This window comes from Sinohyriopsis cumingii, chromosome 18 (genome assembly GCF_028554795.1).
Source record: "Sinohyriopsis cumingii isolate HCF-2022 chromosome 18, ASM2855479v2, whole genome shotgun sequence".
Taxonomy (NCBI): Eukaryota; Metazoa; Mollusca; class Bivalvia; order Unionida; family Unionidae; genus Sinohyriopsis; species Sinohyriopsis cumingii.
In genome coordinates, this window is record NC_142978.1 from 36,867,496 (window position 1) to 36,880,552 (window position 13,057).

The 13,057-nt window shown below is 34.5% G+C and overlaps 1 protein-coding gene across 1 annotated transcript in view; it reads right to left on the reverse strand.

Moving 5' to 3' along the window:
* The window catches only part of LOC149776408 (secretin receptor-like), a 108,648-nt gene that overhangs the window by 49,231 nt on the left and 46,360 nt on the right, over positions 1–13,057 (reverse strand). The window contains exons 4-7 of the mRNA XM_089941301.1: positions 10,242–10,352; positions 7,327–7,457; positions 843–937; positions 175–343 (exon numbers count right to left, since the gene is read on the reverse strand). Coding sequence (XP_089797427.1) covers positions 175–343; positions 843–937; positions 7,327–7,457; positions 10,242–10,352 — 506 coding nt within the window. The remainder of the gene's footprint in view (positions 1–174; positions 344–842; positions 938–7,326; positions 7,458–10,241; positions 10,353–13,057) is intronic.

Here is a 13,057-nt window from a genome sequence, read left to right on the forward strand (position 1 = left end):
TGATGATGATGATGATGATGATGATGATGGTGATGATGATGATGAAGAAGAAGAAGAAGAAGAAGAAGAAGAAGAAGAAGAAGAAACGTTATTCTTATGAACAATATGCTTATACCTTTTCTACACATTTTTAAACAGATCTTACGCTGTCTTCCCTTATCATAAATATCTTGCCGTGCCTTCCTCCAAGAAAAATATGTTTCCGCTATCGTCGAAGGCAATATCACCAGGAAAGCCCAGACCCTGTACCATCACTCTGTCACGCACGAGAATGATCACTGCACGCAGTATAAAAGACATAAACAGGTGCACGTGAATTATGTTTCGGTTGCATCGTAGCCTCCTGCAGAACGATAGAAAGACAAATTTCTACTGTCTGTGAATGTATTAAATTTGGTAATGTCTATGAATATATTCAACAGCAAATGATGCTCATCACAATACGCTTTGTAAACGGATTGTGCCTCATTTAATGTTATCTAAATAATGGGCTCCTTCTTGTTCTCATTTCATATATTATTATTTTGTCATTTTTATTTCAGTTAACAATCTATACAATCTTGTAAGGTGACTGAATGCTTTGATAACATTGCTTCCATGAACCGTTAGCTGCAATCCAGTTTATACATTTAAAAAGATTCAAAGTGAATGACTTTCTTACGAAAGTTTTTACATAAAACTATTTCTAAGGAAAATTAGTTAATTATTTAATGTCATTTTCAGAAATTAGTTCGCAAAATGGATTTGAACGAGAAACTCAGCTTAAATGAAGAAAGAAAGTATAGTTCTAGTCATTTATTTTCATTTTGAACGCATCTAAATTACGCACAACTCGTACGAACCGGAAGTATAGCATGATTCCCATGGCGATGACAAGTGACACCAGAGAGAGGCTATAACCGATTGTGTACATCAGTTTCAACCCATTAATATTGTTCTGAAAAGCAAAGATTATTTAGCTACTTAATTAGTTAGAGTTGCATACCACGATACACCCCACTGTATACCGCAGTTATATTAGGGACCAACAGTTTCATTTTCTGTCACAAAGACCTGTTTTGTTTTTAAATTATCGGGCTGACAAAAGTCTGGAAAAGTATCCTGCTCTGATTTATTTGAAATTGAAATAATTTTATACCCTTGATTGTCTTTTTCAGCTCAATATATCAGCTCAAAAGAAAGCTCCGCACCTCCACCCCGCTTGAATCTTAAATCTTCAGGAACTTACTGTCGATGAATTTGCTGCGTGTTTGTCAACTACTGTATACGTTGTCATCTATCAGCTGTGAATAAAGTGTGATGATTACTCTATAGGTGACACCGTGTATAACGTATTGTGCTGACATTAGACAGATTGCTGATTAAAAACAATAGGAAGCGTCGACACAGAAACCTATGACTTCCTTTTTTTTTCTTCAGGGTGGTCTCACCTGTTTGATCTTGCAGACCAGTTAGGGAGGCCCTCCTGCCCTATATGTTAATGGTTACTATATTGAATGTGTTGTTATAAAGTATGATTGTTTTGTTATACAGGTTTGGGAAAGTGTTATTAATTTTTCAATAAATTTGTATTATTTGTTATATTAATTTTTTGTTGATTATATTTTGATTCATTTCAATTTAATATTTTTTTCTCAATTTTTTATAAAACAAAATTTTTAAATTTTTTTTTGTTTTTTTATGTTTTTTTTCTTCATTCGAAACATTCATCAGTGTCTAACAGGTATTCTTCTGCCATTCTCTCTTCTTCTTCTTTTCGCCGTCTTCTTTTTTTCTCTTCTCGTTTCTCTGTTTGATTCTCGAGTTTCTGTGTTTATTGGTGTTGTTAATGATTTTTGTACATATTTTCCGGGTTTTTGCTCGCCTTTTGCAGTGCCCTCTTGTACCTTCCTTTCTCCAGTGTTAATTGTTGCTTCTTTGTTTTCTTTTACTGTTTGTTCTTCTATTGTTTTTTGTTTTTGTTCTGGTTAGTAGATTTACTAGTTGTGCTGGTTCTGGGATCGTTGTTTTGTTTTACTAGGAGCGTTGGGTCTGTTTTCCCTGTTGTTGTTAGTGGTATTTGTGATATCTGTTGAGTCTTGTTTATTCGTTCATTTTGATGCATTTATTTTGTTTGTCTCTGTACCAGTTCTTTCTGGTTATTTTGGTGATGTTGTTCTTGTTGTTGCTGTTGTAGTTGCTTTTGTCCTTGTTGCTGCTGTTGATTTTTCTGCCTTTCTTTTGGAGTTGGTTTTTCTTGCTGCTGAAGTTGCCTGTTCTCAGGTACCATCCCTTGTTGGTTCTGTTGTTGTTGTTTTTGTTGTTGTTGTTGGTTCCTTTCTTGTGATTCTCTAATGTCTGTTTGTTTCTGCTGATTTGTTGGGCATTTAAAGAGTGTATGTCCTGTCTTCTCACATCTGTTGCATTTGCGGTCATAGATACATCCTTTATACCATGTTTTTGCTAGGAATCCATAAATGAAGAAAGCCCTCTTTGTTTCTTTCAGTTTGCTTTTCTCAATTTCTAATATTCGTATCCCATTGTATACTGTTGTCAGAGGGACCGTTGCCAGTCTCGATGTTATTACTTTTATGTTGAATTTCTCTTCGAACCGTTTCACCACTTCCTCTAATGGAATTTCCAGGGAAATGTCAGACAAATGTAGTTCTTCTGCTTGTTTCGTTTTTACTTTCCTTAAAATAGTCATTGGTTCCTTAACCATGACTTTTTCTTTTCCTGCATATATCTATCCATAAAGTAGTATCGGTGTTTTCCCTTTGGGTCTAATGATATATCCTTTGTATCCAATAGGGTTGATTGAGTACAATCTATTTACGTAGTCCTGATTTAGTACTTTAATTGCAATCATCACGGCTGACGAACCCGGTATTTTCGCTCTCGGTATATGTGACATGTCCAGCTCTTGTGCTCCCTTCTTATATGCACACTCAATAAACTCCCTTCTTGTGTTTCAATTTGCCTAAGCTTGAAGAGCTTTTCTAGGTTTTATAGTTCATTTCTACCCGCCATGTTTCTCGTGTTTCACGTGCTTTGAGTTTACCTTGGTTTTCAATCTGTACCTGTACTTTGCTGTGTTATGATTTATTTTCTTTTTGATTCATCTACTTCTTTCTTTCTTCTTCCATCCAATGTCAAATGTAATCAATTGTTATCCATGTTCCGTTTTCAGAATCTGTAATTTTCTTTACATGGTTTGCTTTGTACGTGCCATTGCCGAAGATATAACAAGTAGTTTCAAGTTGATATAGAGCGCACCCAAAGTAAGTCTGCTCTCTTCGACGTACAGTTCCACCCTATGACTTACTAGCTACACAATAGGCAGGGAAACTTCGAGTGGGATGCCAACACCTGGGCAAGATATTCATGACAGAGTGACCCTCTGTCTAAAGCTAAAGACACCGACTCAACAAACCAGAATATTTAGAGGACCGAAACAATTATGTAAGTTTCAAACAGAAAACAACTGCTCTCGTGAAAATCACAGGATTATTGTTAGTCGTACAGAGCAATACGGATACCTAACACATCAGTCATGTATATTTAATCTCTGTTGTGCACCTAACTTTTGTCCATGATTATAAGTTGTACTTCAGATTATGGTCACTTGTAATCAGAATGTTTACACAGCATTTGAGTGCAAGACAAGTCTTATTTACAAGCACACTTTCCTTTCCGTGGGATGGCTTCAAATCCTGTTATGATACAGGTCAAGTGAATATATATATATATATATATATATATATATATATATATATATATATATATATATATATATATATATATATATATATATATATATGTGTGTGTGTGTGTGTGTGTGTGTGTGTATAACGGGATAGAGAAACAAATAACTCAATTCTGTTTTAGATCAGACTGTAAGAATCCATCTGAGATTACAGTTTATAAATGCTTTGTTGAAATTAGATAGATTTCGAGAGGAACTATTTATTTAAGATCTTCGTTGGAATTACTAAAGTGCTCATTGACCTTTTGGATAAATACATTACTTTGGATTTTTCGGAGCTCATTCAAAAGACATTCTGGATTTCATCATTATGTTTTATCCGGATATTGATGACTAATGGAATTCATTCAGAGCATTCTGTATTTTTACTTGTGATAGTACATTTATGATGATTTGGAATTTAGTTCACAATATTGTAAGCATCTTTTGACTTTTCACTTTGTTTTGCAGGGAAATAAGTTGCTTGTTTATTATAAAGTGTTGGCTTCACTTTATGTCAGTCACAAAGTTTAAGACCTACTGTAGGAACACATTGCAATGCACGAATAAGTAACTACAGTGCCCCGAATATCGTTCACAACATCCCACGCTGGCTTACATGACATGTGTTAAACATGTCACTTAAGGTTCGTAAATATCACTATATTTATAATATTCAATCTTAATTTCTTATAAGTACAATTATTTTGTAAAAAGAAAATATTTTTTGGAATTACGTCATGTAAAATGAAAACATGTTCTAATTTCCTAACAAGATTTGTCGGGATTGTCAGTAATTCCTTAATGGCGAAGCAAATCGAAGTACTGGTAAAGTGAAAAGTAGCACACTACGTACCACTGAGAAAAAATATCGGGAAATAAAAATTGTCAAAATACTGGTCTGGTGTTTTTTATGTACCTCTATTGTATTTGTGAATAATAATCGTGTTGTTTGTAATTCAACATTATCGTGGGGCTTGTTGTTGTTGTTGTTGTTGTTGTTTGGCTTTTCTAATCTTGTTTATGTATATGTACTCTTGTATTAGCTAATTTTGTAAACCTCTTACAGTTTTTAAAGATTAAGTTCTGTTCTATTGTTATTATTGTTATTGTTATTATTATCATTATTATTATTATTATTAGTAGTAGTAGTAGTATCATCATTATTAATATTATTATTATTATTTATTATTATTATTATTAATATTATTATTATTATTATTATTTATAATAATTATAAAAATAATAATAACAACAACAACAACAAATGGGATTGATGCAGACATTGAACGATTTCTTCATTTTTTAAAATTGCATTTCTTTTTTATCATTTGTGCATCCTTTACATCAGAACTGTCCGCGTGGAAACAATTTCATTACATTACAAAACGTACATTTTGTTTCAACAGTTCTTGATTCAAATTGTAAGGACTCATCGATAAATGAGCCCAGACAGTTAAATAAAATTTGTGTATCATGTGCCTAGAACCTAAGGCCAAAGCATATAAGATCTTGTGGAACCAGATCCGATATAAGGAATCATTTTATGTCCTCGTGTAAATTTTTCGGATATCATTTTTTTTCTTCGTTAACGATATGCAAATATCTTTAGGAAAAAAAACCATCGGCTAAACTGTTGATTGGATAAACATTTTTTCTGAATCTATTTGGATAAGAAGTGATGTTTTAGTTCACATATGAATTCATGCCAATTAGGTATCAACATTTTAAGAAGGCGATAACGATATCTGTGTGTATATTAGTACCCTTTGAAATTGCAAGTCTAAGACTGCAGGCTGCATTCTGGACTTGGAAAACCAGACAAAAGCTATTGAAAGTATAATGAAGGCCAGACACTGAGAATAAAATCGATGTCTACATCTTTGTCCGAAATTAGGGATGTAGTTTGGATGTTATATTTATAAATATGCTTCACCTGGTCAAATTTAAGTCGGTCAGAGAGAGCTTTATATGTGTTATTGTTACAGTTACTCTGTACCCGTGTTATTGTTACAGTTACTCTGTACCCGTGTTTTGACCAACATCTTATACGTGTGTTTCCAGTTGAATATGTGCACAAATAGAGAGGAAGCTTACAGCACAGAAGCGTAGGTTGAGGTTGGGAAAATAATTCACGAAATGTTCCCGTGCATTTTTAAGTAAATCTACCTGTGATAATCAGTCAGAATCGTTTTTACTATGCTTGATTTCACAAAATAATACAAGGATTTTCAGCCTGCTGATTTGTTTACTTTTGTGTTTCAAATCAAGTATGGTTTTCTTATGTTTGGGTTAAAATTACAATAAACTGGGTGGCATTTGATTGATACAGATACCCGATATGTTAGAGGGGTGTTTGCAAAGATCCGAATATACTGTTATAACTGTTTTGACCTGATAGTATTTATTTGTTCAATATATTGGGGAAAATGGTGTCAGTGCTTCTCCTCCTCCGTATTCCTTGCGGTAACATGGCAACTATTAATCCATACAGTTCTCAGCTTTCTACAATATTTTTTCGTTGAACTCGATTGTATGTTTCTTTTGAATAACATGTTTTGGTGAACACCAATGTCAAATACATGATTAATAACATGATATATTATGTCGGATTATTTGAAAGTCTTATGTCCCCTTGGTATAGGAAGTTCCATTTTATTTAGGAGAAAAGATTTATATATAGAGAAGTGTGATTTCATGTATCAAAGATGAGCAGATGAATAGACGAGTAATACACTATATTTTCTCATCAGGTACATTGTTCATTGTTCTCGTCGATTTCCATGTTTATTTTAAGTCGTTATCAATCTAATTTTAAAGCTATAACTTGTATTTAATGCTTGACTTGCAGAATACTGGTTGTGGTCCGTGTTGGGATCGTGGCCATTTTATTTATAATATAAGCGTTTCATTATTTCTATTTATTCCTTCGCATAAGATAAACAGAGCAGATGGCTTAATTGCCATAAAGAATTCGCGCGCAGTGAACTCCTGTTGTTCAAAAGAAGAATGTAAAACAAACGAAAATCTTATGCAGTCATTTTATCAGTAAAACTTGTCAGAAAACAATTAGTCTTATCTTCTGAGCTCTTACAATCTTTGTCAGCGATGCAAACAAACACTCTTTCTAAACAATTTCATTAGCATTCAAATTGGTTAATGGCATATGAAAAGAAGCATTAAACAGGCGGGACATATCTGCTTATAGTGGCATGAGGACTTTTGACCCACAAATTTAGCGGATATTGCACTGGGAATTTTCGTCTGTAACTTAGAGAAACAATGTGGAAACCCGCTTAATGTCACGCATTATTTAGAGCCTTTTTTATCTTCCCAAATTTTGAGCAACCTCGACACTTGTTCTGGTTTCTGGAAAATATGGGATAAAGATGCGATACAAAACCAAATACAGGCTTCTAACACAGACTTTAGTTATAATTTTTTCATTCAGACATTTGAAGATTGTTGTCACCATATCACGTGTATCATTATATGAACCATACAGACATATTTTACTGGTATATGTGAGTCCTATAGTATATATAAAAAGTATAATTTACCAAATAGATCAGAAATAATAACATTTATTTAAATGTACTTACCCGAAAACCCGGGTTTAAGCCAATAGCCGTGTTAAAACAATGCCCGTAAAATGTCCATCCCGGTGTTGTATTAGGGAACATGGGATTGACATACCACGTTCCGTTTGGCAGGCAAGTTCTTGTCGCATTTTCTACAAATGATACGAATAAGGTTGGCTAAGGTCAAGATGGATGCCATATTGCTATAGCTTTTGAGATCTAAATGTGCGATAAGAAACTCGTCAAGTAGAGTTCCTCTTACGTGTACAAAGAGAACATCATCCAGACGAAAGCAGAATGGACTTCAAAGTTTTACTGATAACTTACTTAATCCTCGCGTTACATTAGTAATCAAAACTGATGGACAAGTTGTGTCTAGTCATCCATCTAGAATAGCCAATAATTTCTAACTCAATTACTACTTTCAATAAAGCAATATAATATGTTCATCCTAAAGTTATATGATGCTGTCTTGTTTTTAAAATAATATTCAGACCATCTTGTTTTTAGAATAATGATCATACCGTCTTGCCTTTAGTATTACGTTTACAAAGTGAATGCAGAATAATATTAGTCGACTTAACGTGAATGCTAGCTTATAAGTCGATTTCACCGGGAAGTGTAAACCCTGACCTTTCGTTGCATAATGTTCCGACTGATCAGGGTCAATGATGCTTGTTCTATCTAATACACTCAGATAAGCCGGCCATTAGAAGATGGCAGATATGGATATGTGAAGTTCCCATTTGAAATGGAGTTATAAGAGAACATATACGGTATTGTTATTGGCTTGCGATAGAGTATAATAATTGTATAATTTGTAGCTATTTTAAAGAAATATCCAAACAGGTATGGTTGGTACAAGCCCGACCCCAGTTCTCATTCGCATTGCTTTGGGGGACCATACATGCAAACCGAACGAAATTAGATTGTCTGCCAAGTTTGAAGATACGAACTTTGAAGGCACAAATAGTACAATGTGCATATTTCGTATTATGGTATGGATACTATGAGGTTCTTTAACAGACAATATTACTTTAAAACAGACAGTAATGTTATATCCAATTAGGGGCTATAGGTAGTTCATTAAGTACACGTATCGTGCAATGCTCACGCTATTATGTATCTAATAAAATAATTTAATATATTAGAACTTGGTGAATATAAAATAGTGGACATGGGGGTCTGGAAGACCATGATTTGTTAATGATGACGAGCAAGAACAAAGTAAAATAGAACTTCACAACGCTAATTCTATCAAGAATTAAAATGAAAAGGAGAAAGGGCACTACTCGTCATCTATCACATTTAATTAGCTTGGTTTAGGAACCTACACAATAGCAACAGCATATTGTTCCTAAGTCGTGAGAGAGGCTTCTGGAGTTTCAAGTACATGTAGTTGTAAACAATGGCGTAGATCATAACATAGCAGAGTGCATCACGGGTGGTTCTGTCCAGTGAGAAACAATACCGAGTAGTTGTATTTACTTACGAGACAGCTACAGGACTGAAGATTCAGTCTCAAATTATTACAAAACAGATAACATAACTCACATAAGGCAAATAAATATACAAATCATTGCAAATTGCAGAATTTTTTTTTTCAAGAAAAAAATGCACCATTACGGAACAGTCAAATCGATAATTCTAAAAGAACATTGTCGATCGTTTTGCTACTTTGATTGCGTTGAACGTTTACAATTATGACAGTTGTAGAATTAATACAACTTTCTAGGTCCCACCTATTTTTATCAGCACTGTCACATATGCTACAATATGCGAGGATGAAAGCAAAATTTATTCTTATAAATAAGAAAATTTGAAGACAGTAATTTCTATAATATTCAAACACAAATTTATGAATGACATGATACGGAAAGTTTTCTCGTGCCAATTGTTCCAGACATATTCCGGAGTACCGTCAATTGTGCTCATTACAATATTTATCAGTCTCTCTTTATTATTCTATTTCTTGACGCAGATTTCCAGCATATACATAGCTGATCGAACTATTGAATTTTTTGTTTCAAGAAAAACATGCAGTACTCATCACAATCATTGCAGTAACTGTTACTGATGCATGTATGAACACGACTCATTCATCTATTTCAATAACGCCGTTTAGCTTTTCTGGTGACAAATTAATTTCAGAAAATAATAAATTTCGTATATAATCTCGAGTAAGTCAAATCCAACTCAGACCAACATAGGTCCTGTTCGGCTGTCGCATAATTGGCCGCCATATCGGTGTCTGTGTTGTTTGTTCTACTGATAAGACCTACCCCGAAGTAAGGCCCCGAATTTCTTTTCAGCTTTCGCAAATATAAACATATAAAACATTAAACTTTCTCAAGTAAGGTCAAGAATTTATTTTTATCTTTTGCGAATATAAATATATCAGAGACTTAACTTTCTCAAGTAAGGCCCCGAATTTCCTCACATTATACGAAGAAGAAATAGTCAAGGCTCATTTCAGATCATAGGTCTCCACGACAGCGTGGGTGCTGTGTGGCACCTTCAGATGCCATATATTCCAGGTCATTAATATGCTTGAACTATAATGATCATTTATCAATTCATGCTTTTAATTCCGTGTAACTTTGCGCTATAGCTTCTTTTTTCTGACTGTTTTAGAAAGAAAATAATTGAATAATATCAGTTCGAATACAAGAGGCATAACTCCAGCTGTTCCCCATAATGGGGAAAGAGATACTTGTCGTAAAAATTAAATTGTTGTATTCCATTGCATAACATATATTTGCATTTTCTTTTCTTTAATAAAGTTTACTTCTTGTGCATATATCTGTTTTGTTTTCTTGCATTTTCTTTCTGCATGGACGTGCATTAGTTTTTTAATAGATTCGGTATTAATAAGGAAAGAAAGGGAAAAGAAAAACAAGCAATGAAAATGCAGATTAAGACAATAAACAATTTACCTCCCTTGTTGAATCCATTGATGTATGACGGGCACGGCTGGACGGCCGTTGAACCAGCCGGTGTGTCGGACCAACAACTCAAGCTTTCCCAGGTCCTGTTACAATATAAACCTGCAAATCATAACAGTTATAGATTTATGAATTGAAACATGTATGTAAATGAAGAAACTGGAAAGTGAGTTGTTCAGATACCGGTTATTAGTCTATTCTAATCCCATCTGCTACTGCTTAGATGGCAGATAGCGCGCGCGCCCCTCTGTATATGTATGTGCGTGTGCGTGCGTGTGTGTTTGTAGAATATGCGTTTAATGCAATATATTTATGGCTGATATTATATTTGTGTGTGATTTCAAGAAGTAAAAGAACAAGACTAGATGCTTTTAGAAAAGTACCAAGAGATGCTACAACAGTAATGATATCTTACAAAGCTGTAACTGCGATCTATATTATTTTTTTATGTTTTTTCCAGGAATAAAAACTATTTTTGTTATTATTGACATTTTAAATGACAGGATTTTACAGATTCCCTTTAACATAAACTGTATTTCTCATTATCGATGAAAAGCCTTGACTTCTGGTTTACATAGTACATATTGATAATTATAAGTACAAATTTTCTTTCTGTCTTTCTCTCTCTATCTATCACACACACACTGTCATACACAAAGATGAAATACAAGTGTGCTAACACTCATGAACAAATAAAGGGTTTAATTCAAACCTGAAAATATTACTTAAAAATACATAACTCAATAATGATACAATGTTTGGCTGCAGAACGCTACAAGCTGTCGAAGTTCAAAGAAAGGGTCCACGTTTTTTCAAACAAGTACGTTTTATTATAACTCTTTGCATTTGTTCCACAACCACCTGAAGAAAACTGCAGCAAAACTTAGCACTCGAAACAAACTACTCCACAAAGTGGCTGGCTCAGCCTGGGGCAATAGTGCTCAGACACTCAAGACACAGCACTGGCTCTCTATTATTCGACAGGCGAGTATTGTGTCCCTGCCTGGGCTCGACATTAAGTTAATTGATGTCCAGTTCAACACAATAATGCGCATAATTTCTGGAACACTACGTCCTACTAATTTACCATGGCTGCCGGTACTCAGGAACATTCCTCCTCCACATCTGCGTCGACAGGAAGTAACCACGAAGGTGTTGGCTAAGGTCTATGCATGTGAGAAACTTCCACTGTACATATACATTACCTCAAGCCCAGTCTGGTTAGGTTCGTTGCCAGAGGATATGAGAGCTATTTCGGCACGGAGTTCAAGGTCAGTCTCGTTTACAATTAGACTATATGCTTTTCGTTGGTAATCTTCTATTAAGCTATAGCTCAAGTAAAATTGTATTTAAAATCGGGCCCAAGATTCATTCATGTTCCATATCAGTCTGTGGGAATCCATGTTCAGACTTAGCAGCTGTGTTCAGATATAATTTGAGAGGAAGAATTCATTTATTGTCTTACCTGCATGGTAAAAAACCATATTGTATCCACATTAATATATATATGAGATATGAGTACATGCGAAACCACGGATCGTTCTGGTTTTCGAATATATATATTCAGTTCTTAAATTACATCTTTTTGTTTTTGTATCAGAAAAAAAGTTCAACAAAGGAAGTACTCTTCTCCTTAAAGAATAAAAACAACCCAAATCATCAGGATGTCAAAAAAACAAATCTAATTAAGAGGATGCGCTAGGGTTCTATAACGATTTCTTTCAAGAGATTCCGTGTCCACAACTATTGGAATATTCCAAAAGGAATGCTAATTATAATACACCAGAGTTTCCTCCACTACACATTAATATGCCACCATCAGTGACACAGCGACGAGGGATGGAGTGAGGTTGGGCAGGGAGCAATTGCCCTCTGGCACGAGGCGAATGATGGAGCAGTCGATTCATTCACCAGCAGAACTTTTCAAAGTATTTGTCCTTCACTTCGTTGTAACGGAGGCATTTCTTCACAAGATGTATATTTAGGGGGTGATGTGTATGCGTTCATGCGTGAGTGTGTATGTATGTATGTGTGTGTGTAACTAACATTAACATTATTATGTGTTGCAAAGTAGGGGTGTCACTAAAGAACATTGCTCCCCGGGGCCACGAACCATCGCACCTACACAGTCATCCATTATTGTATATACAGTATCGGATAAAGGGTATTATCGGCGGGCGAGAAAACGGGCATATTGTGGTTCTACGGATGCCTTTCTAATTTTATTCAGAAACTCGGACATGGGGTCACACAGCACATCCTCTATTTGTATGCCTGAAATAATAGGTCCACCAGTAAGCATACATTTAACAATATTAACATTTAAAGAAGCAAAAAAAAAATAAGTATACTTTATCGGACTTCGCTCTTATCCCCTAATCTTGTTATGTGCAACAGCAGGTGCTGATAATTTTAAAAATTAAGGATCACTAAAAGTATGTTTTCACAAAAGCCAAAACATGTTTTTCTGAAAGGAATGTATAAGATTACAAACTCAAAAAGTCCATATCGTACACTGACCCTGTAACTTTACTTGCATTTGATTTTATTTCCTGCGTAAAATACGGTCCCAGTAGCTGGCGTCAAATATCAAAAGATGTCCACCAAATCGATTTAATTTGATACAGAAGACACCATATTACAATAATATGGACTATCAGTCTTTGAAAAATGCAAAAGCTTCAGATAAAAAAGGATTAGGTTTGGCAAATTAGTTCGAGTTTCAATCGTGCAAAATTCAGTTTTCTCAGAATAATTATGTATTTCTGATATGATATTAAACTATAGTGTATGTGCGTGTATTTGTG